At 35.5% G+C, this 26,332-nt stretch overlaps 1 protein-coding gene across 4 annotated transcripts in view; it reads left to right on the forward strand.

Annotated features, from left to right (window-relative positions):
- Positions 1-26,332, forward strand: part of DIAPH3 (diaphanous related formin 3) — a 242,005-nt gene that overhangs the window by 15,570 nt on the left and 200,103 nt on the right. For all 4 annotated transcript variants that reach the window (XM_035321732.1, XM_035321706.1, XM_035321713.1 and 1 more), the window contains 7 exons: positions 4,072-4,245; positions 10,099-10,203; positions 16,312-16,442; positions 20,594-20,668; positions 20,749-20,818; positions 21,194-21,330; positions 21,790-21,895. In XM_035321732.1, the coding sequence (XP_035177623.1) occupies positions 4,072-4,245; positions 10,099-10,203; positions 16,312-16,442; positions 20,594-20,668; positions 20,749-20,818; positions 21,194-21,330; positions 21,790-21,895 (798 nt within the window). The remainder of the gene's footprint in view (positions 1-4,071; positions 4,246-10,098; positions 10,204-16,311; positions 16,443-20,593; positions 20,669-20,748; positions 20,819-21,193; positions 21,331-21,789; positions 21,896-26,332) is intronic.

The following is a 26,332-nucleotide window of genomic DNA, read 5'->3' on the forward strand; positions in this document are numbered from 1 at the left end:
TAATGAGAACTGTGTGAATTATGTATATATTCTTGTTGATAGCTTCTACGCTGTCATAAACAAAAAATGAACTATCTTATCTGTTTCTGCTCTTCTGTTCCATCTTAAAATAAAGAAAACCAAGCAACCTCCCCCCCAAAAAACAAACAAACAAAAAACTGCTAAATTCTAGCCAAATTCTATCTTTCTCCTCTGAGTGCTCAGAAGCCCTCATTCCTTATTGCATTTGAACTCTGGATAGCCTCCTGAGTTCAGTCAGTGCATCAAGATTGATCTGTTTGTAGAATTTCAAAGAGACTTTACTATGGATATGTTTTGTATCAAGAACATATGAAACACTATTTATTCTTGGTTAATTTTAATAGTGACTCTACAAAGACTCTAAGGGAAAAGTTTATCCTCAGAAAATTATTGGTCTAAACACGTTGTTTCAGTATGGATCTGTATGTTTTTATTGGTAAGTGCAGGGCAGACATCTTTAATTTACAGACAGAAGGTCAGACCTTCCTTAAACTGTAGGGACACTGTGATACAAAGCTGTCTTTAGATATTCCCCATCGGTTAGCCTGGCTAAAAGTGTTTTTGATGTAACGCAGAAGATTATTGAACTGTATTTTTGCCATTTCCTCTATGCACTTGGATCGCCAGCAGCATCAGTGGTAAATTTCATTACGACCAAGCAATGAAATTTCTGTAAAGTGCTTTTGGTGGACCATGAAATTATTCACTTGTATTGGAGTATTGAGAGGTATTAAGTTTTCTGAAACACCATTAATGCGGAATTCAAAAGAGAAATCTATGTAGAATAGCCACACTGTACTGTTCAGGTCTTGTTGTGAATTTCCTTTTTTTTTTTTAATCTATGGAATTCATAGTTTTAGAATGTATCATTTTAAATTATTTAAAATAATTTGATGTGTAATGTGCTTGTAATCCTAGAATCTGATTTTCTCTTGCTTGTTCTGCATTATCAAACATATTCTGAGAGCACACTTCCCTTCTTAAAGACAAATGGTATAGAATTGGGTAATTATGGGGAATATGCATATTATGACCTAATCTGTTGTGTTGCAAAATACCTATCATACAGCCTAGCATGCTAAAGAAGGTTAAAAGCAAAGCATAAACTAAACGTGTCAACAAGCAAAAGGAAGTAAAATGTCCCTTTTCAAGGATGTTTTGGGCTTTGTCCCTGTATTCTCTTCTTCTGGAGTAAGAGTAGCTCTGGGACTGTGTGGGGGTATTTCATATCACAGGCTAAGGTGGTTCTGTCTGACCAGCTTCCTTTTGTCTTAAGAACTCTTCCTGCTCCTCTTTGTGGAGCAGGAGAAGGAAGAGGGAACACTTGGGGAATGAAAGCTGTAAGGAAGGGGCTGGGAAGAAAAATGGGACATTTGGAGGAAAAAATTCCCTAAAAAAACGGCTGAGATTTTTCAGGATAGCGTAGGGCACATCTAAATTACAAATTCTCTGCCCACTGAATCATGTGCTGAAATCTGTTATTTCAGCCAGTGTCTTTCCTGTACCTCTGTTTCAAATCTGTGTACTAAGAATCTTCAAATATAATGGTTTGTTTCTTAGGCTGTACACAAGAGATCAAATGGGCACAGGGAGAAGCTGTTGGCTAACACGTTTTTAGGAGCAGGTGTACTGCTTTTCATGGCATCCTGGATTCCTGCTCCAGGTGGGGCCTCACCAGGGCAGAGCAGAGGGGGACAGTCCCCTCCCTTGACCTGCTGACCACCGCTGTTGATGCAGCCCAGGATGCAGTTGGCCTACTGGGCTGCAGGCACACACTGCTGGCTCATGTTGAGCTTTTTTTTCTACTAGAACCCTCAAGTCCTTCTCTGCAGGGCTGCTCTCAATGTGTTCTTCTCCCAGCCTGTACCCCTGTCTGGGATTGCCTTGACCCAGGTATAGGACCTGGCACTTGAACTTGTTGAACCTCATAAAGTTCAGGTGGGCCCACCTATCTAGGTTGTCCAGGTCCCTTTGGATGGTTTCCCTTCCTTCTGTTGTATTGACTGCACCGCCCAGCTTGGTGTGATCTGCAGACTAGCTGAGGGTGCACTCGATCCCACTGTCTACGTCATTGATACAGACAGTAAACAGCACCAGTCCTGAGACAGACCCCTGAGGGACCCCTCTTGTCACTAACCTCTACCTCGACATAGAGTCATCAGTCATCACTCTCTGGCTGAAGACATACAGCCATTTCCTTATGCACCTGATAGTCCACTCTTCAAATCCATCTCTCTCCAATTTGGAGATAAGGGTGCCATGTGGGATTGTGGCTTTACAGAAGTCCCGGCAGATGACTTAGGTTGGTCTTCCCTTGTTGAGTGATGCAGTCATTCCATTGGAGTACCAGGCCACCAGACTGGTCAGGCACAGTTTGCCCTGGGTGAAGCTGTGTGGGCTGTGTCAGATCCCTTATCATATGGTGTGTTTTTAAGATTCCGATCCAGTCATTGCAGTTTGCAATCTAGCTTCTTCCCCCTTTGTTTGCTGTAGACTTCTCTTTTTTTTTTTTTTTAAAGACAGGAAGGGAAATTGCTGTCTGACCAAGATGTAAGATGGCTTTTGTCACTGACGACTCTATACTTTGCTCCCAATGATGTTCCTCTCCCTTTTGCTTTTGTTGCATTCTCTTTCTTCCTGAGTCTTGCCTGTGTAATTATTCCTTTAGAGTGTGCTTTCCACGCTGCCTGCTGGTTTGATGTGACACTGAAGGGCCTTATCTTCCATGCTGAGTTCTTTTATGTTTATGCTATATTTATTTTGTGCTTTTGCATGTTCTACAACCATCTGTATGAGTGGCTTGCAATCTATTTCTATGTTCCAAAAACGTTCCCTTTCAGTTTTGAACAGGAAGAATTAATTTTTTTTTTTTTTTCCTCTAAACCTCTCTTCATGCATAGTCAAGTCCTGCTCTGTGTTGACTGGAGTGGTACACTTGTACGCAATTTTTGCCTCTAATTTTGTTTGTTCTCTCTGATCTTAACTCCACAGACTTTACTTGTCATTTAGTGTGGTTACTTTGATGTTCTTATTAAATAGTATATCAAGATACTCATCTTCAAGATGTATTGAAGCCTTAGAATATTTTTTGCATAGCATTGTAAGATGTAAGGCTATCAATATGGTTAAAATCTTGTCCGAAATTTTATGCATCAAATGCTACTGTAGCTTTCTTTTGTGTTGACAAGCCTAATATTGCTGTTCACATCTGTTCAAAAGTCTGTTACAAAGATGATTAAGATTTAGCACATTTAACTGAGTGTCAGCTGCTTTTGTGTTCTGTTGGGCTCTGCCTGTATATATTAAAATGTACAGTCTCTAGCACTGAAAATGTTTTAAAATTCCAGTTAGTTTTTACTGAAACGTAGTTAAATACCAAACCAGGAAAAAAACAAAAAACGAAGTGAAGTCAGAGTGATTGTCTCATGTTGGTGATAAAGGCTAAGGATTATTTATCAGACTATGAGTGTATCCTACTTAGCTTTAACAAAGGAGAGTTTTTGTTCTTCTCCTCAACTAATTTTTAAATAATTATAACGCAGAAAAGTACAAAGTTTAGGATGATGTAGTTCAAATAAAGAAGAAAGAGAACAGTGCCATACTCATATAAACTTGTCTTTTAATCAAAAGTAATTTCATTGCGTATCTCTATATTCTATTGCAATGTCAGAAGTACTGCCATTTCAGACTAAGGAAAAGTATTTTAAAACCATGCTTTGGTAAATAAGCCTACTTTTTCCTGTTCTATGTGTAATGGTTATGAAGAACTCTTCATAAATCTTGTGCTGGTTTTGTAGATATCATTTTCCTCAAAACTTTTTCCATAAAATTCTCATGTTCTGCATGGTTTCTCCATATTCTTTTCTATTAACTGAAGTGCTAAGACAACTGAGTATTATAGGTATCCTTAGGAAACCCCTTTAAAATAAGACAGTTAAATAACAGGTAAGTTAGAACAGAAAAATAAGAATGTTAAGATTCCAAGAATACCCATTAGGACTACCTGGAATGGGAACATTATGTAATATATTATAACCTTTCTGTTTTCAGTTGGATAGGTTTGCCAGTATAAGAATTCCAGGAAGCAAAAAGGAAAGACCTGCTCTGCCACATATGAAGCAGTCCCACTCTACAGATTGGTCATCCACAACTACTGATGTGGAGGATTTTGTTCCAAAACCCCTGTCAGAAAGAGAAATCATAGCACTGTTTGAAAAAATGATGGTAAGTGTCTTGTACTGACTTTCTTCACTTAGAGAATAATGGGGCTGACAGATGGAAGCCTTTCCTGCATACATTTTGATCTTTACCTGAATTATTATTATTATTGTTATTAGTTGTAATTACATGTTTTCTGGAGTGTTTCTGATGAGGATAAAACCTTTGAATAATTTTGACAAAATTTTTGCCCCACAAATGCTTAAAGTGGAAACTAGAGGTTTCTGATTATTAAAAGTGAGATTATACAACAGGTTTTGAGGAGGAACAAGAAAAGGGGAATCCTACTTGCTTTTAAGATGACTTGAAACATAAAGAGGCTTTATACCTTTGAATGTCGTGACACGGTTTTGTTCTGATCTGATGTTCTATGCCACTTTTTACACAAAAAAGACTTAGCATTCGTGCCTCTAAAGGAGTGTTTATCTGCTGTACAAAGCACACACAGTCAGCTTACTTCCTTCTTTAGGTGCTATCATTGCTTTGCTACAAAAGAGTGGCTGTCACTTGCCAGAAAGATCATGTGGCATTGGTACCACCTCAATTGGTTGTTTTTTTTTAATCTTTTTTTTTTTTTTTGACATTGGTGATGATGGCATTTTGGCAATTGAAAAATAAACATGGAATGGCCTTGAGAGAGATCAGTGAATTCTGAAGAGCACAAGAGGATGTTAACAAGGAGAGTGATTCCTAGATTATTTCTTTCTATGCTTCAAGTAACAAGTAATTGTCCCCTGTGAAGCACAAAGCAGCTACCAGGGACTGGGATGTGAAGTAAATTAAATGTGCTGAGAAAGAAGTGCCGTTATGGAGGTTATAATTCCTAGTACTCAGCAATGTTTAGTTTTGAAGATGTATTTGTACTGCTGTGGAGAGTTATGACTGAGAGACTACTTTTTTTTTTTTTTTTGTATGTTTTACTCAGTGTGCGTGGCATTTCTGTTCTCCATTGACTTTGTGTGAGTCTAGTGGTTGGTTACTGTTGCCTATCTAATTACTGAGGGAGATTTTGATGCAATTGGAGATTATATTCTATTCTTATATTTGTAGAAGCAGGATTCAGGATTTTCATGGTTATGCTGACAAAGAGGAAGGTTGATTAACTGTGTTACCAACTTCTTGACTTTCTATTTGTTGCTCATACATGGTTTGTTTTTCTTGGTATACCTCCATGTCTAACTATTTTGATTCCGTTAACAATGGTAGTTGCTCAAATGTTAAAAAATTGAAACTTTTTTTTTTTTTTTTGTATAGTTGCACTCAAAGTTTGCCTTCTTGCACAGTCCTCTGCTATGGAAACTTTGGCTGTGTTTCTCCACCATCCTGCAGAGATTCTGGTGTAGGATAGTGTGCGATGTTGGGACTATGCCATAAAAATGGAAACCTAAATAGAAAAAAAAATCATAGGAAAAATCCTAGGAAAGCCACTGTTGCATGTGTAGTTAAAGAGAAGATGGTAAAACCCTGGATTGTGAAGCAATTCATACCTGTTTTATAATTTCTTTACCAAGTCTGTGTTTAAGTAGTATGTTAAAGTATAAGATCCTGGATGATTTGAATGCCTACTTAGTTAAGTAACAAAGTACTTGAAGTAGTGTATCAAGGAAGCTATTGGTATTGTATTAACCGTAACATGTAATACAGATGGAATTCTTCAGATTATCCATGTTTGAATGGACTGGGATAAAGTTAGTTTAGTCACAGTGGATTATGTAGCTAATTACACATTATAGCCCCTGCTTTGCAGTTTTGATCAAATTAACGGGTGGTATTTTTTGAATGTTGTAATCTGGCTTTTAGAGGTACTTTTGCCCAGAATAAAAGTAGTCAATTGGTCAGTACTGAAAGGAACAGCTTCTAAATTCTGGCGTTTCACTGGATGAATTACTTTATCTTTTCTGTTTTTGTGGATGCACAGTGCTTTGGTTTCTCAAAATACTATGCACCGGTATCCTGTGAAGTTTTGATGTCTGAAATTACAAAAGAGCTCAAATTTTGATGTTGAAATTATGGAAACGTTTATACAAACACAGTATCGAATCTAGTCATTAACTGTTTAGCTCCTTTCATTTCTGGTTCATGCAGTTAGGAAGATAACTATGTGAAATGACTGACTTCTAATTTTCCAAAAGTGTCACTCACCCATAGAATAAATTTAAATGATTTAAAAGGAAATAAAAGAATGGAGTTGAAATACTTTTTGAAAATTAAGCCACATCTGACATGCCCTTTGTGACATGTTATACTAACAATCTGTAAAATTCAATTGTTTTACGGGCAAAATATTTCCTATAAATAAACTCTCCGTTACAGCTCGGATTATGGAATATGTTTAGTACTGTAAGGTTTCTTACTTTCCTTGCCTTCTTTTTTTTTTTTTTTTCTAATGTGATTAGACATCGGATATTTTCTGCAAGAAAAACAAGCCAGTTGTTTTCTCTTGATTATTGAATAAGTTCAGGACTTATTTTTCAGAAAACTTAAAAGAGCAAATCTGAAAGAAATGCAAGACTGCTTTAAACAGAAGAATGAACTTTGCAGTAGCTACAGGCAAATGCAAAAAGCTTTTCTTCTTTTCCCTTCCCCTTTATGTAGTATATATGTGGATTTCGATTTTATTATGAAAGAAAACCTTTGGCATATTGCAGGCAAGGTACTGAAGATGTGATATGTCTTAGAAAATGTCAAAAAAGATCTAGCCATGTATTTTTGCGAAACTTAAAGCTGAATACTTTGGTTTCAGTGTTCTTACATTTCTATTTATATGAGCTTTAAAAATGCAATTTAGGTATTAAATAAAATCCAGCTAACCTTATTAAACATACATGTAAAATATATTATCTTTTGAGGCCAGTATTGTTATACAACTGTATGCCTCTGGAAAGGAATCTCGGGGCACAAAATTCCAAAGACTGTTTTTTTCCTGCAAGTTCCAATAAATAAAATCTGTTAAAGCCAAGATGGACTTGCTTTTAGTTGTTTAGAGTACGGTCTGTCGTGTGCATATGATAATGGATATGTTGCCTGGTAATAAGAGTTGTCATAAATATGTTGTTCTGCATTTTAATAGAAAGTTAAGAATTAAATTGTAACATTACATGAAATGAGAAATAACTGTCCATGATAACAGAGGAAAGGCTAGAGAGAACACTAACATTGTTGCATTTTTGGCAATCCAACTTGTTTTTTTTTTCATAATTTTTAAGCTAAGGAGATATTGTAGATAAGGCATGAATATTTTCATGCAGTTGATGAGAATTTAAAAATGTATCATTTCCTTAAATATTTTTTCATAAACAAAAATTCTTTCAAAGCCTGTAAAGTAGGAACATCTTCCTTATCTGTTCTTATCTTAAATGCCTTTTAGAAGTCCCCAAAACTTTATATCCAAAACTATATATTAATGTCTGAACTCACTGATGAATTGTAAAAGTCCTGGCTAGTTATGTAATTAACTGCTAAAAGCTTAAAATTTAGGTTTCCAAATTACCATTTAAGACAGGAATTTTAACACAGGAATTCACATGCCCTTCCTTTGAGCAGGTGATTACTGAAGAAGATGACTTTGATTTTAATGTACTAAAGACTCTAGTTTTTGTGGTTGATTATGTGCACTTTTTTGTCCTAAATAGCTGCAGTGACTTTTGAAAGCTTTAGTACAGACAAGTAACTTCAAATATCTTTCCCCTTTTTTTCCAAATGTTGTATACAAAAACTTTTTTTCTACTTTGTTTTGTCCCAAGACATACGAAAGTCTCAAACATTATCCCAGCGGTGTTTTTAATATATGCATACTTAAGCCTAATTATTTTTAATTTTTATTTATTTATTTATTTTGAATACTTCAGTGCAGAGGTTTTGGATGACTCTGACTTTCCCATCATTAAGTAAATCATACTCATTTATTGTTTTACTTTGTTCCAAGGAAAACTTGAAAACGCAGTATTCCTTTTCAGGCTAATGCCTCCACCATTTGGTTTACTAAGAGGCATCGTGCAGTACATAGGTACTACATTAGAGAGTTGTCACATTCTTTCATGGATTGTGTTTGTCAGGAGGACAAACACAGTGCTTAGCTGTTTCTTCCAGATTGAGGTAAATAAGGACATAAAAGATTTAAGAACATTTGAGTTATCCTCAAGGCAGTTCCTTATACCACGTGAAATGGATAGGAAAGATATTAACAAGAAGAAAAAAACAAAACAGATGAACCTGTGAGAGTTTCATAACTAACTATGTAGAGAAGATGTGACTACCGATGTGAAGAAAAAATACTCAGGACTGTGTGTCCTTTTGTCCTGCTGGAATTTTGATCTGGGCATAAGCAAATAGTTTATGATTTTTTGATCAAGGAGATACAGTATTTTGGAAAACAGAACAACTGTGAGGAAAATGGAAGTATGTGTGGCCTTTCTTGCAGCATGTTTAGGCTAAGATTTTTGCATTAATTTTCAGATGTAGGAAGCAGCACTAATATGTAAACTAGTTGCCAAGGAGGCAAAAGATTATACTATTAAATTGTTTTTGAGTGAAAGAACTTTTTAAAACATGCATCCTGTGCTTATTTGGCACTGCAGGTAAAAGCAAATATATTTTTTAAATGCATATTATACTGAAGTGAGGATTTTTTTTCTAGTCCTTCAGGAAAGGAAGCAGTTACATTTGTGGAGGAAAAAAAAACACGAGAGAATCTACATGAAATTGCCTTGATTGTACTTTGAAGACATTCAGCCTACAGGGTCCAGCATTTTCTGCAATATCTTCTCACAGCTCAGATTTATACAAACCTCTAAATCTTTTTAGACACATTTGATTCTATCTTATTCAATATGAAAACTGGGAAGAGACAAGGAAACTTAACTTCCAGTGGTCTTGAAAAATGTTGGTCTTTAGCTTGCTTTCCTAAAATTCTGAGGTAATTAATTTGATTGCTTTTTGTCTTAGATTTCTGACTAGGTGAGATGAACTTTGATATCAAGATTGTTACCCACTAATTTTGTAGCACTGTTCCTGCCAAAGATGGTGGGCTTTTGTCTCATGAGTCTCAGCTGAAAGTAACTGCAGTAATTCTTGCTAAGCTTGGTTGACCATAAGAATGCTGTATGTGCATGTGTGCGTATAAATTGTTTCTAAATGCCCTTTTTACCTTCAGCTTGATAGGAAATGTCCATTCTCACAAATGTAGAACTGATCAGAGCATTCCTAGGCTGCAACAATACAATTCCCTGCATCAGTAATGTCACCGAAGAGCTGCTCGGTGGCTTTCCATATGGTTCTGCTTCTGCACTTTTTGGCCCTGGGGGTTTTTGCTGGCATGAAATTTGACAGTGATTTTGATGTTTTTGTGATCAAATCATCAAGAATTTGGTCCTCATGTATTCAAAAAGTGAGTATTATTCTGTGAAGTACTTTTAGGGCAAAGAAGATTCCATTGCCCAGCATTAAGTATTTGCGAACTTTGAAGGGAGAAAAAATACAGAACTGCTATGTCTTTAGAAAGATCTTTTTAAAGAGGCAGGTTTAAGTACATTTTTAGCAAGTGTTAAATGACTTCTTTCTGTAGTTTAGTGTGTGAAATTGTAAGTGATTTAGAAGAAGAGGTTAAGGTTGTAATGGTCAAGACGCACTTTTTTATCCTGGTAAAGTTGTCTTTTTTTTTTTTTTTTTAAATCTGAGCTGCTGGGGAAGATAAACTTTTTGATGGTTTTAATAACATCTAACTTAGTTGTTTTTATAACGACTTTCAGTTGCTGAAGTTCTTATTTCTGTGTCTTTGTTTTTTAAAATCAGTCTTTTATAGTTAAACAACTGTATTGTTTGGTGCTATTTAAAGTTTCTTTTTTCCCCCTCCTATTCTAGGAAGATATGAATTTAAATGAAGACAAGAAAGTGCCATTGAGAGAAAAGGATTTTAATACTAAAAAAGAAATGGTGATGCAATATATTAGCACTGCTTCAAAGTCTGTAAGTAAATTTTGCCCAAGTACATGAAACATGACTTAGTGTTTACATTATTTACTACTGGAGAGAAAAAGCTATGTGTGCGTATTACTTTCTTCTGTCTAACTTATTCCTCAGACAAAAACATTTTTAAAGGGTGTTATCTTGTAATTTTGCAAGCTGCAATGAAAGATAACTAGTGTAGCACCAAGCTGTCTGGACATTTTTTTAAGATGAGCTACTAGTCCTTCTATAGCATAAAAATTCCTTCGTACCATAAGATTATGAAGGTTAGTCTATTTTTCTTTTTTAGATGTTTCATGGGAAATCAGGAAGCTTAGGCCAGTCTTACAACACTCTTGGTGTTTCTCAGCCCAAAACAACATGCCAAGTTTATATGTTGTTGATACCCCAAGACTCCACACTCATTCTAAGATCTAAATTGTTTGGTCTAAAAAGTAAGGTAATAGTACGTCTAGATAGTAACACAATAACTCAGCCACCCAGTAAGTGGGAGGAGGTGTTTCTGTAAGGCACATGTTCATCTGTTTGATATAGTAGTGCTGCAAGTGAATTCAGCCTAGTGCTGGAGCTGCTGGGATGGGAATTCCCACCACCTCCCTTGTAAATTCATTGTTGCGTTCTCTTTCAGTCCTCAGCAGTATTGGACTCTCCAGGTGCCTTCTCTGTCTGGAAAGAATAATGCGCTGCGTGCCTTGGGCACTCTGCAAACTTTCAGTGTACCTTGACTTGATGAAAGAGGTGTCAAACTTTTTCAGAAGAGCTGAAGCGCTGAATAGACTCCTGAATCTTATGCATCACTAACCCTATCTCACGTCTCTCTTCCTATGAGTAACACCATAGTATTATCCTTTGGTAGTTCATTTTTCTTAAACTTTAAGGAGATGGATGCCAAGCTGTCGTATGTTGGGACAAAAATACTTATTTACAAACCCTCTACAGAGCTCTTACCCGGTTTCATTTAAAGCAGTCGTTATTACAAAGACTGTTAACATTAAGAACAACATTGACTTCAGCATCAGGCTTTCTCACAAGTGAAGAACTATTTTCCAGTATTCTCAAAACCTGGTTGTGTTGCTGATGTATGTAGAGATTATGCTGGGTTAGGCAAGTCAAGGTGCTTATTTATGTATAGAAAACTGTGAGCTACCTCCACTTGTGCATGAGATGTCTAAAATGAATCCATCACTTCAGGACTCAGAAAGTTACTTGTAAAAAGCCAGAGTTCTGTTGACATGCATAGTCCAGTGCTCATTCGACTCCACTTTGCTTAGAAACTTCTTAAACAGTTAGCTGACTGTATGTTTCTGTATGCCTGTCTGTAAACATGCTGTGTTCATCAGTCTCTATAACATTTTAAGAGGCTCCTGGAGAAGAATTATTAAGAATGAATGATCTCAGTGTATGAGGTACTAGTAGTACTTACTGAAAATGTGAACAATAATATAAATTGCATGCTTGGAATAATTCTGCACAAGTACTTCAGAGTATTCTGCCAGTACATTTTTGTTTTCTTGTAAAGTCCTGTGTTTAAATGAAGCCTTATTTCTTCATTTAAAAACATTATCACCTGAGAGATATATATCATACTGCTTAAACCATCAGGGCTTGAAAGTCTTGAATTAAATTTCTGTCTGCTATGGTGTCATGCCTTATTTATCAGGAAGCAGTCAAAAGAGGGGACAACAGTTTTTTTTACAGGCTGTGCGTTCTCATCTACCAAATGTGGTACGGTTCTGTCTGTTGTTGAGATTGTAGTCCCCAGTGTATTTTCAGTGTTTTTATAGTTGTTTGTATGTACTGTGATTGTCTGAGCTCAGAAACAGTGTCACATTTTAAAGTTCTATACAAACATGGAAAGATATTCCAGCCCAGAAAAGTTTAAAAAACAACTTTATGGTGTTAATACTCAAGTGGAAATAAAAGCAGCATAATGTTAACCTGCCTTAAGTTTGACTGTTCTGTATGTTAAACACACGCAGGCTGGATTTTTAAAGTGAGTTTTCTTCACAAGATTTCATTTTTGTTGTGCAGCTTACTCCCTTGTAATGTTGTAACTGAATTAATTAATGCTGACTTCATACTGCATCTGCTCACAGACCAGTTGTTCTTCAGTTGAGCAATTAAATTTCTAGAGGCACTGATGCCTCAAGATATTTCCTGTTTCTCAGATAACTCGAGCATTTTGAACTTAAGCAGCTTTTCCCATGCAGAAATATAGCTAATATAATCAGTTTCACAATTGGTACCAACTACAGTTCTCATTTTACTTGAGCAGTGGCAGATGTATCATATTCTTATTACGTTGCAGAGCTGTGGCGCAACTATGAATGCTAAGTGGTGCTTGGTACTTTGGATACGTTGCGCCCACACTTGCATGGTTACTGGCATCTTTTGCAGAGGTTCAGGTGGAGTCGTGAATCTGAAACAGGACTGCTGGGTGTTGATGTGAGTCTCCATTGCTTGCGATGGTGTCTTTGAATGGGTCAGATGAGACACCCTGAATTGTCATTCCAGTAAATTTTTTTTTAGTCTGGCTGGGCCTTTTTTTCCCCATGACCTCTTCACGTGTTGTTCTCACTTCCAAAACATCTTCTAATTATCTTAACGTTATGTCCTGTCCATGTGACTGTCCTATATGACCATTTCTGCATCAAAAGAAAGCCATTTTACTGCCTATTTATGAGTGTCTTAGCTATATCCAACTTGGTCAATTTTACAGCAAGAACTGCTGGGGGATGTCACTGGAAATGACAGATTCACCACCCAGGATGTTAATCCATATGCTTAGGCATACAAGCAGTGCCTATCAATTAGTCTATGCACAGCAGGAGCTGCCAGGAGAATTTCTGGAACTTTTTGAAATTCCCACCTGGAGAGCTCCTGCAACATTTAGTCAAATACTTTGTTGTGATGGCTGCTAGGAGTGCGGTTGGCCATCTTGTCTGTAGTCAGTCCGTTACCTCATCTTTGCAGAGACTAGCTGGGGAGATCCAGGGAACTGTATGTGCTGCATATGCACACAAGCATAGCCCTGACCCACCGTTACACCACAGATGTGACTTAAATTTCCTCCTTGTATCACAGATATATCTGAAATTCCACAGACTGTGCCTCAGGGATATACACTGACTCTTCTTAAAATGGTTGGACATGTATTGTAACAGGATGTGCTCTGTACACAAGCTGTTGAATAATCAGACAGCAACCCTTGTCAGTGATACCCCTTAGGCAGGTAATTTGTACTGTTTTATGCAACTTTCGGTGTAATTGCTTTTATCTTTCATGTTTTATCAAGTCTGTTATTCAGTTCTTAATGGTATGATTTTTTTTTGGTATCTTCTACATTTGGCTTCGAGATTTTCTCCAGTTACTTCTTCCTTCCTCTTTAAATATAGCTGTGTCGAAGCTATAGGGGAGCTGGGCTTTCTTGCCTGAGGGAAAGAAGTTATTACACCATCTTGGTGAGGGGGGTGATTTTGGAAGCATTCTAGTTTATGAAATAAATTTGCCAACTAGGTGGCTTTTTAAGGTGTTTTGTTTCTGGCATCACTAATGCATACTGATAACTCTTGGACCCAGAGAATATCTGAAGAGGTTCAACTAAATTTCCTTTCTTAGCACCTTTTTAACCTGGATATTGTGTAGCTATGAACCAACCACAGAACATGAAAGAAAATTCAAAACACCGAGTCTTTTTATTTGTGGGAACATTTTCTACTACGGATTCTTCTTGTCTGGGTTCCCTCGATTTCTGATTCTAAGGCTCCCCAGTCATCTCATGTACTTTTTTTGTGGTGTACATTTATTGGAATTGACCCTTATGTTTGAGCAGTCATGGAGCTCTGTCAATTCACAGGCATGTTTGGAATGACATTCCATTTATTACACATGGTATACCAAAATAAAATGACTTGCTATTTCTCATGGAGATTCCTTACTGTACTCTTTTTTTTTTTTTTTTTTTTTTGGTTTCGGGAACATCAATTTTTGTAAGTCTGAGGAAATATAATTGGAGCAGAGTGGAATAGCTTCCAATGTTCCATTATCACAGAAACAGAATAGAATGATGAAGAGATCCCTAGAGTTTGTCTTGTCCAAACCCTTGTATAGTTCATTTTTTACTGTTTCTAAGAGTGGAGACTGTACAGTTTGCCAGGGCAACCTATTCAGTGCTTGACCACCCTCACAGTATATTAAAAAAAAAAAAAAAAAAATCTCATACTTAAGAGGATCCTCTCCCCTTATTATCTTCATGACCCTTTGCTGGAGTCACTCCAGTACGTCCCAGTCTGTCTTGTACTGAGCGCCCCGGAACTGGACGTAGTGTTCCAGATGCGTCTCACCAATGCTGAACAGGGGAGAAGGATGACCTCCCTAGACCTAGAAAAGGTCTCTAGGGAGACCTAGAAGAGTGATGCTCTTCCCCTGTGGTCAGCTAGTTATCCACCAGAACCTCCCGGGCATTGTTATTCCTCAGGTACATTTTCTGCTGTGGAACTCCATGAGATCCCTCTCTGCTGATTTCTCCTGTCTGTTGAAATCCTTCTGAATGTCAGCACAGCAGTACATGAGTACAGCACCAATTTTTGATTTCACCTCTTCGAGAAACTTTTCCATGATGTTTTTCTTCCAGGAGCAGGAAATGATAGCTTTCAGCACTTCTTGAGGATCTACCAAAATATTTTCTATACGAGGCTCTGTATGACATAATGAGACCGTCTCATCTTTTGTGGTGGATAATTTCAAGTTATTATTGCACTGCAATAATTCTCCGTTTTCTGATTTAAGCCAAGTCAGGTTTATTATATAATCAAGTATTATCAAGTAACTGTCTTTAATGTCATATCACAGAATAGTGCATATTTCACACAGCAATGTTCCTCTGCTCCCAGAAAAGGGAGTCTTTCCAGCAGATCAGAATAGATCTACCCAAATATAGGTTGTGTACCGTTTTTTATTTCTTGTTTTCGATGTTTTTTTTTTTTTTAGTTATTTTTTCTAAGAAATATATCTATCATTATGTCATAAGTAGGAATTATATGGAGTAAACTTATTTTCCATTGTCTACAAATTTTGTCTTTGCTGCTAATTTTATAAAAAAAAAAAAAAAAGATGGGGGGAGAGGAGGGAATGCCCTTAAGAATAGGGTCAATGCCTCTTAGATTTGCAGTTTTAATTGCAAATTGTAGGGCTTCATTGGTTCAGTATAACTGCTGTTTTCTTTGAAACGTTGGATATTCTATATCCTCCAGACAAGTCATTAATATCTTGAACTTACTTTAAGCAACATTTGACACCACAGAGGCAATGATGAATCAGTCAGTCTTTCAACCTGTATTGCTTAGAATAGGAAATATTTGGCTTTCACAAAGCTAAACTGCTTATGTAGTGCTGCAGTAACTTGCCATTGCATTTTGTTTTCTATCTGCTAGCTCTCCATGTTTCCATTTGCCTCCCCACCCATCAAAAAAGACCAAAACCCAAAAAGCAAGACAAAATTGAAACCCAAATGTGGAGTAAATTCTCATCTTAAAGTCATTATGTTACGGCATCAAGTCATATTTGTATTGCACTGCATTTGTAAAGATGGCAAATGCAAATAGTGAAGAGCAGGGATATATGTTTAGAACTTCAGTGTTTATTAAAAAGTCATTTTTATTTATTTATTTATTTTTTTCTCAAGTTACCACAGTAATATCCTGAATACTCTTCTGGTGCTGTAGTTCTTCCATCTATATTCTTATATGGATGCAGTGACCTGTCTGGACCCTGTGATCAACTCAGAATCTTTTTTTCTTCTGTTGAGAATTGAAAATTAACATGTTTGCAATGCAGAAACAGAATACATGCATTACAAGAACTGTATTTCACCAAGTACTCATGATGCATACATTTGTTGCCTGCTGCTTTTGACTGCGGGTCATAAACTTGAACATAAATTGGCAAAAATGTAGTCAGCATTCAGCATACATAGTAGATGGACAACAAATACTGACTTAGGGCTAAAATATTTTTCCTATTATTTTAAGGAGTGAAACCAAAGGTTAGCTATTAGTAATCTATTCAAGTGTATCAAATAAAAAAATGAATGCATTTTCTCTGTTTCAGGGAAGTCTCAAGAACCGTCGGAAGATTTCACCCCAAGAGTTTATGCAGGAATTAAAATCTGGGTCAACAGATGAAAGACTAGTCACTTGCTTAGAATCACTTCGTGTGTCCTTGACTAGTAATCCTGTCAGGTAATACAGAATTTGAACATCATTAACACATTTTGCAAAGATTGATGACGTTTTTATTTCTTCATGGATTAAAATTAATGGCTCTGTAGATGTGCATGTTTCAAGGTTTTCCAGTTAATAAATGTGTATGTATTAATGAATGATTATATCTTTTTTCTTTTTTCTGCATTGATTATGTATCTTCTGCAGGTCTGTTTTTAAGTAGACGTCACTGATCTGTACAAAGTAATTCTAAGAGAATGTGAAACAAGTACAGATCACAGCACATCATTGTTTTCTTGTGCTAAATAGTAAAAAGTTTTCTTCATTTTTATTTTTGGAATGTTCTCAATTCTTTAATCTCGTAATTTACTTTGTCAGGGTGATCAATAATGAGAGATAGGCACCTTTGTGTAAAATTTTTAGCTAGAAAACGTAGGTTCATGCATACATATACACACACATTTTATACATGTTTTAGTGCAAAATAATACAAATGAACTTCTGGGGATGCTTATGATTGGTATATAATTAAGAGGATTAGACAATTTTCTTCTTTCTGCAGCTCGCTTGGCAGAATTGTTGATATGTCGTCTTCTGTACGGGCACTTGCATCTTTCCTTCTATTCATTTGGTTTTGGATTGGGTTGACTTGTTTAGAACATATAATGGTCCATATGCAAGTAATGTGCTTTGAATCAACCTGAGTACTTCTGACAGATGGTCTTACAGTAGATACTGCACTTTTTCCATGAATATAAAACTACTTTTTGATATAGTATTTCATTCCCTTCCTTATTTCAATACAAACAACAGCTTAGGGCATCACTTACACTTGTGTTGATTTAACAAAGAAAACTTTGGTTGTTAACTGCAGAAATAATGTGTCTGGAATAGAAACGCAAATTGTAAGAAATACGTGCTCTTAAGTTTAGAGCAATCTTTTCTCTCTGTTCTTGATACGACTGGATCATTTCATTTTTTTTGAGTGTCATCCCCTTTGCTGCGCTTTTCTCACACACCAAGAGACAAGTTATTCCTCCTATATGAAAGAACATACAATGCTTGTATTGGAGAACTCATTAGGAATTTAATATGGCCTAAGAATAGGTCTGATTTGGAAGGAGATTGACAGTGGCTTGTAAAAACAGCAGTAGGCATCAGTGTTGCAAAAAAATGTATACTGCTTGTCCATGAACCCATTTTAGTCTACAAATCAGATAAAGGATCCCAACCACAAGAACATAAGGGTTCTGAAACGGTCTTCTGATGTATTGACTGGTGGCAGGAAAGACTGTTAAGATGGATCTCACCAGGCTTAAACAGAGCATTTTAAGTAGTCTTAGGAAAAAAGAAAAAACAATAACAAAAAGCTGTTCATCAGGACTTTCTTGAAATACACCAGAAATGTAATGGCAGTGCACTATTCTCCATAATAAACGCTTGCAGGCTCAACATTTTTAAAGCATATGCCCACATCTTTCTAATGAGTAACATTAGAACATAATGAGTAACCCCATGAACGTTGATGTTTATTGGGTGCAGATATTCACATTTCTGGGCTGTAATCTTTTTGACAATGTATACTTTAAAAAAAAATCCTCCAAGAAAAATCTCTCTCAAAAAAAAATAAAAAAAATCCTCCAAAAAAAATCTTCCAAATATTTTATTTTAATCAATTTAACTCTTCTTGATATTCTAGTTGATAATGAAAGATCAGGTTCCACAACGTTATTTTCAATTAATTGTTTTTGGAAAGCATGTTTTTAGCTCACAGAGAAAATCAGAATCCAATGGTATTGTTGAATAGTTTGATCCCGGTACTATGAAAAAAAAATAAATTTAAATCTATGGCTTAGTGCAAAAAATAGTGTTTGTTTCCCATCACTAAAAACAGAAAGCCTAAAGAGCAAAATGTATCCACTGATCTTGATCACTGTTCTTCAGGTAAATAAATAGGATGTTATTACCTCATGGGTCCCAACACAGTTGGTAAGAAGTAATTCGGAGATCTAGCTGTACCACAGCTAAATAGTATTACAAATAACATCATAGTACAGATAACTAGTTATCTACAATTGTTGCTTTTCCTTTTGAATAATAGTTGCAACAAATTTGGATATTTTCATTAAGAGAACTTTTCTTAAATAATTTGAGAATGGGGCACTGATAGCTTGGTATTCTGTCAGACTAACAAAAAGCTGTGTTGGCTGTGGATGGTGCAAGTAATCTTTGTTCTGCTGTTGTGGAAGCAGAGGAAAGGACAATAATAATGCAGCAGTATTTTATGCACTAAATCATTCTCAGTGTTCTCAGCACTGGACATATGACAAAGTAGCTGCTCACAATTCTAATACAAAATGTGCTCAGAAACAAGAAGGAGGATCATCTTTAGATCAGATATGGCCAGTTATACTCAAAATACTTGATGGTTGTTTGCCATCAAGTGTGATTAGAACAAAACACCAATCTGGGAAGGAGAAAACCTATTTTCATATATATTTAGGTTTGTATGAAGAACATATAAAAGCATCTCATCTGGTTATATCTACAATTTTAAGTCCATTACAGTTCTCTGTCTAGCAGATGGAAAGAACATTTTAATCCCTTCCTGTGATGGGACTGGAAATATGTGGTATTTCAAAATACCTGCTGCATCTACCTTGTGCTGTTCCCAACAGAATGGCCTGTTATTTGTTATTGCTAAGATCCCACAATTATAGAAGTACTTCATTATTCTCGTTACTATTAAAAAGTGATATTATAATAATTAATTACTATAATAATACTTAAATTTTACCCAATAATAAATATTTTTATGCGGTGTGTGTAAATAGACAAAACAAATAAAACAATGGAGAGGCTATACTGCAAGTAAAGTGAACATGATAATTTTTTGACTAATTCTGATCAACCTCTTTACGATGTTGAACTTCTGACATTGCACATGGGTTGCTCCCTTTTTACATTTTATTTTTTATTTTTTAGTACATGACAAGGGATTTCCTTAGCTTAAACTGTTTAAAAGCAATAATGTAAAATTCAGAGAAACTATTGTTACGACACCCCCAACAGAGTGTGTTTGATGATGAGGATGGTGAAAAGTATTGCATTTGTGTCATGCTAGCTATATATATTGTAGATAGCGATGGTTTTCTAACCAGTTAATGGTTAAAAGTAGTATGGTAATTTAAAAGTGGAAAGAGTATGCAAGAGAAATCCATTATGAAATAATGTCTTGTTGGCCGAAGACAGTAATAAGAGATTATGAAGTAATGTTGTCTTGTTGGCCAAAGACAGTAATAAGAGATCCAAGGACTTGCCTTATGGCAGTAGTATGGAAAGCTGACAAAATGTGTCAGGAAGTATTTCCTGCCAATTATGGAAAGAGATGAGTCTTCAAGTATCACCTTCCCTTAAATGACAATGAAGTGTAAAGAACAGAATATGCCTGCTACTGTGACTATAACTGATAGTGTTGTCCATGAAACGTAAGGTTAGGTAATTGATCAAACATTATTGCTGCAGCAAGATCAACAGCTACTGTCAAAGGGATGGTTGCAGTACTGCTGTCAACCACTGAGGAGAAGGACTTCATAGAAGTACTTCTCTACAGAGAAGAGAGGTGGTGATCAATAGTAAACAGGAATGTGAAGCAGTTGTCATGTGTAGAAACAACTTGCCCAGGTTTAACCCCACCAAAGATAGCTTTGGCAAGAGCAAATTTCCTGTTGTTGTAGTGTTCTCTTGGAAGTATTAATATAGATTAATATCTCAGGCAGCCATTTCTGCAATTCCTTTAGGTATTTACTTCCTTCTCTGCCTTTTCTGGTTATATTCTAACTTTTCTGGGAAGTGCTAGAACATTGGGTCATAGAAATTGTTGTTTTTCTTCTCTTCTTTTGCAAGATCTTTACTAATTACAATTTTCTACCAAAGAAAGTATAACTGTTCATTTAAAAATAAAATTTAAAAAAAAATGAATACTGTCATTTTATTTTTTTAATGTAATGAGGTCGATGAGTCAATACAACGTATCTTGATCCTCAGTTCAGTACAGAGTTGATCTTAAAATGATCCAGTTATACTGCTTTTGTTTATTCTGAAAATTTTTATTTATTGTAATTAGTCTTTGAAGTAGCAATTATTTTAATGTCCATCTTTCCTTGTAGCTGGGTTGAAAACTTTGGCCGAGAAGGTCTGGGGCTGCTGTTGGACGTTTTGGAAAGACTGGTTGAGACAAAACAGTAAGGATGTCTTTATTTTATCAGCTTTTCTTAATACATAATCAGCATTTAATTACAATATTTTTTTTTAATTTATTCAGACAAGACAAAGTTGTGAAGAGGAGTCAGCATAAGGTTATACAATGTTTGAGAGCCTTCATGAATAATAAGGTATGGGATTTCTTTAATCTGGAAATTTGAATTACTGCTGTTCAATCAGCTGATGTAAACAATCAATATATATAAGCCTGTGCAGTTTGGAGAAGCAATGTATTTGTCAGCTGTGGCTTGAAGATCATTCTGCTACTTCTCCTCTACAGAAATATACTCTGCTAATAGTGTAAACTTACGATGCTGACGTTTGTTCTTTTTACAGAATGAGTGACCTGTCTTGCACCTTTTCCTCATTTATTTTTTTAATTATTTGAAGGGTTTAAATGTCATTTGAAATACTTACTCGAGGGAGCTGTTACGCTGTGCTTGGTATTCAGTATTGTCACTTGGTTTCCATCCAACTCTTCTTACAACCATTTTTCTGTTGTTTAGTATGGATTGGAAAGAATTCTGGGAGAAGAGAGGAGCCTTTTGTTGCTGATCAAAGCAATTGATCCCAAGCAAACAAGTATGATGACTGATATAGTTAAACTCCTTTCTGCAATGTGCATTGTTGGAGAAGAAAGCATGTAAGTACTGTGTTTAGCCAGAAATAGTAAAGTAATTTTAGGATATCCAAAATTATAATTGCACCTAAATGAAATGCTGAATTTTTCAACTTATGTTTGAAAGTAATATCTGTACTATGCTGTCATTGTTGAAAATACCTTTATCTGTTATTTTTGCTATAGTCATATGGTCAAAAAGAGTTTCTGTCATGTGAATGAACTGGTTCGATGGAAAGTAGTTATGCAGCCATTTTTTTCTGGAAGATTTTTAGCATTACTTTTCAGGTATCTTAACCAATGTAATCCAGTAAGTCATTATTCACTTACAAAAGTCTCCAAAGGAAACAAATAATGCTTAAAACTCCTGCATTTGTACTTGAGATACAGGTGAATTTTTTGGCAGCATGACTCTTCAGATAACAAATGAACAAGAAAGTTCATACAGCCTCTTCTAAGTGAAATGCTTTTATTTTCTTACAGCCTTGAAAAAATTTTGGAAGCTATAACAGCAGCAGCAGAGGAAAAGAATGTTGGTAGATTCTCTCCTATTGTGGAAGGGCTTCAGGATAACTCAGTTCAGCTGCAAGTAAGAAATCTTTTTGCACAAATAGTCTTTGCAACAAGCAAAAATAAATTTACATATTTTCCTGTTTTGGGGCAAGGGGAAGGAGGAGAAGATTTGGTTTCAAATGAGGAACAAATTTTGTAATGTTTTAAAAAATATAATCTTTTAAAATGCATCATGGGAAGGTTCAGTTTGAGAAATGTTGGGGTGTTGCAGGTTAATTTGACTTAATGTTTACCCAAATCTTACGGACTTTAGGAATTAAACTTGAATACTGTCTTTTAAAATAAAGCATGAGTCATGCATTCAAATGCAAAAATAATATCTCACTTCTGTTGATATCAGCTGAAACTTAGATAAATATTAATAATAAAAAATGTAAGAAGAGGAGGAAAAAGCAAAAAGAGGAGGAAGAGGAGAGGGAGCTTAAAGCTCCAGTTTTAGTAGGGCTGCAGAAGGAACTTATAGACTGTAAAACAAGTTTCTTTCCAATATTTCAAGGCTCTTGAGTCTGTGTTTACCAGACTGAACACTGGGTTCATGTAGTATTGGGTCTCTACCCTTGGTATTTTTGCAAGTATCTTTGCAGTTCTTCAATATTAATTTTACATACATGATCTGACATATTTCTCTTTTCCTCTGGAATCTGTTTCATCTAAACTTCAAGGTGAATGATGTTCAGTTAATAAGTTCCTATTGAGTATGATTTTTGCTCCATGTTTTAGCATCCTGCAGATAGTAGGCAGTAGGTATTTGAGCCGGGAGTGCAAGTGCAAGCTTGGGCACGTCAGTTTCAGGACAACATAACATTTGTCTCCATGCACCTGTTCTTTTTTTTTTTTTTTTTTTCCTTTGGTTTTTCCTTCTTGACTTGCTTGTGTACTTTGATATTGGGTTGAGATATAAGTAAAAAAATACCTTGTGTTTGATCAATATGAAAAAATGAAAAATTTGATCATTTTCTATTACTCTTATTGGTATTGTGTTAATATAATAAATATGGAAGAAATGCATATATAATAGTATATACCAGGAAAAATTTAATCAGAAAAAGATTTTTTTTGAAAAAAACACCAAAATCAACAACACAAAAATTAGTTTTAATGTTGAATACTGGTAATTCAGTTTATCTTCTTATGAATTGAGCAGCTTTCTTCTTTCTTTGACATGAATGTGAATATCAATAAAAGTTTTAAAATACTTTGATCTAGTGGGGAGAAATGCTTTAGATTGTGGAAAATGATGTTTTCCTATTACAGGGGATTATATCTTAACATCAGAAAATGTGAGAGCCTGTATTTTCTACAGAGCATATAACAGTTTGAGAACTTCCAGAAGGCATCACTTAAATGAGATGCCTAAAATTTAATAGCATGTAGTATTTCTCTGACCATTCTCTGAGCTTTGTAGGGATTCAGTCATGAAATAACAGATTTTTGATTTGAGTGCTAGGTTTCCAAATGTGATTCTTGCTTTGCATAGTTGCATATATTCATTTGTGTAGACTTAATAAGGAAGAAAAGAACTATGAATCACTTTTCTATATCGTTCAAAAAGGGAATGAAAACTACTTTACAAACAGAGCCTTAATTTACCTGCTGCTTCAAATAAAGTAAATTAATCCTATGTACTTCACACTTTACCCTACTTCTACATTTTAAAAAATTAAATAAATTCATAAAGGCCTCTATAAACCTATAAAAACGTCTTGCAGTATGAACTAAAGATAAGCTGATAGTTGCTATTTAAGATGAACATTTTAGGTTTCAGAAATTACAGTCTCTTCTTACCAGTTGATAAGCAACCCTTTTGAGAAACAGTAATAGCTGTTATCTCTAAGTAGTTAGATCTTTTTTATAAATATTAGTGCATTCATACTTATTCTATGATCCTAAATATCCCGAGTTGGAAGGGATCCACAAGGATCGTTGAGTCCTAATCCTGGGTCCCCAAGGGACTTTCTCCTGTGATGCTTACCATTGGTAAGATTCTGCTGATGAGATAACTGAATTGGTGCAGAAAACTTCAACTGATTTAACTGTGTAGTAACGCTTATTTTTCTAGGACTGCTCTTCAGATGTTAAACAAGTACTTTTCTACTAGTTATAGCTTCTTGTGCTTGTGCTGTACTTCCATTTGCTGTGAGAAACTGAGAATTTAAATGTTAAAACTGCAATACTTATGTTAAATACATTTAAATTCGGATTTACTGGAGTGTTACTCTAAGGTTCCTGAAAATAGGTAAGATTTCACTGTTTCATTCACTGTACCTTTTGTGGACATGGAAATTTCTGATGAAAGTTCACATTTTATTTAAACTCACATTTGAACACTTTAATTCTAAAAAGCTTTTTTCTTTTTCGGACTTCACGAATGGTGGCTAGATTTGTTGTTGTTGAAGACCAGAAAAATAAAGGCTCCTCATGTGAACAAGTTGTAAACTTTTTTAACAGTGACATTGACCTGGTGGTTAATTTGACAGTTTTTTAATGAGACAGAAGTTTACGGTTGTCAGTTACTTGACATACTTGCTGTGATTATCTACATGATATATGTAGTCTGCTTTGTGGCAGTTCAGTTTGACACTAACAACTGACCTTTTCAATTTTGAATTGACTAACATTTCTGTTACTTGAAGGCTGAATATATAAGAAGCCTTAGTACGATAATTTTTGCATTTTAGTGAAAGCTCTCTGTATTTACTTTTTTATTTGCTGAAAGCAAAGGCTGTTCTAATTCTGAACTTTTGTAAAGATCATCCAAAATTATGGAAAGAGTACTTAAATATTTTTGGTTCAAGACAAGATTGGTGATCCTAGTTTGAGAATATTGCTATAGCCAAGAATAATACTGAGTTTAGGGTTTTGTTAAAGTAAAGGTAGTTTAATATCTTATGCCTGTGCTCAAGAAAATGCATCCAAAGCAACCTGGTACTTTATGTACTTGTGGCAGCAACTGAAGAAGTCTAAATACTGTAGCTGTTGAAGTCATGGATGTAGGAAATACTGTTCTTCTGTCACAACCCATTTTGATGTATTTAAGACCACAATAGCAACCAAAAAAATGAGTTGCCCAGTTCTTCCTCAATCTTTTTGTAGAATCAGATGAATGCTTCCGCTCTCTCATCATCATCTTCCATCACTATTCCTTGGGCAGGCAGTGTAACTAATGGAAAAAGCCATTCTTTTCAGTTCTAGTGGCAGATGCGTTCTTCTTATTTCTCAGTTAGATCAGAGAAGAGGTACAAAGTGCAAGTAGTATGACAAAGTTGCTATTCTTCCTTTTCCAATAAATTTCTGAAAAATGAGCATTGCTTATTCCTATGGAAATTTGCAGATGCTTTATGCCTATCCTAAAAGAAGCGTTTTCACGTCAAAGTTCTCATCAGTAACATTACTCTCAGTACTTATAGGTTGTCAGATAGTAACATTTCATCTTTTTCATCTAATATAAGTATGTGGGATCATATGGTCTGCGGTATTTTAGTTAGCTGAATCACTTGCTGATTCTTGGCCATTCAGTGCTAATGAGATACTTTCTATAACTGAGGATCTAATAGGAGCAAAGCTTACCTTGTCTAAATGCAAAGACTGATAGCATTTGTTTAAGATTCATGTAAATGTGCAAAGGTACAATTGTACAGACAATACATCTCAAAGTCATTGCTAAAAACTTTTTGTCATTAGCAAGGGGAAATAATTGATGAACATCAATAGGGTCTATAACAAAACCAAATCCATATCTGGTTTAATACTGGCAAATAAAATTTAAATAAATCTTCATTATCATTAGTCTTTTCTACAGCTTGCAGTAAGAGTGAGAAAAGTGAAGTAGAAAATCTTGCTGCAGTTTTCTTATTCTCAAGATGTGACATAAGATGATACTTAGCCACCTATTTAGAAATGATAATCTTGTCTATGTGAGGAAAAGCTTCCCTGAGCTACTGAGATACAGCTAACATTTTCCACTAGAAAATGTTTCCACTTGTGTTCAGCTGGGAAGAATAGAAGTTTGATCTACTGACTGTGTAATCCTCAGAAAATGCATTCTGTAACTCGATAGACAGCACTGTTTAGAATCAGAGGAAAATCGGGATTAAATTTCAAGTTGTAACTTTTCACTTAGCAGAATATATCTCATCTCATTGGTCTACTTTCTCATATAGAAAAACATTCAAAATTTTGCCATTCCAGGTGAACTCTGTCATCATCCATGCAAAATTCTTCCCTACCAAAAATATTATCTGTCTACCTATCTTCCTATCAGTGTATGTCCATCTTGTAGATAAATGTACAAAGCCAATTATTGTACCTGCCCACCATGTGGCAGCAGGGAGTTTAAAGCATTCCAGATGGAATATACTTTCAGACCTGAAAGTCCCTTGAAAATTAACATGGTAGACTATATTCAGCTGCAGTTCTGAAGGGATGAAGTAGGGAAAGAAGCATCTAACCACAC

Source organism: Oxyura jamaicensis, chromosome 1 (assembly GCF_011077185.1).
Source record: "Oxyura jamaicensis isolate SHBP4307 breed ruddy duck chromosome 1, BPBGC_Ojam_1.0, whole genome shotgun sequence".
Classification (NCBI taxonomy): Eukaryota; Metazoa; Chordata; class Aves; order Anseriformes; family Anatidae; genus Oxyura; species Oxyura jamaicensis.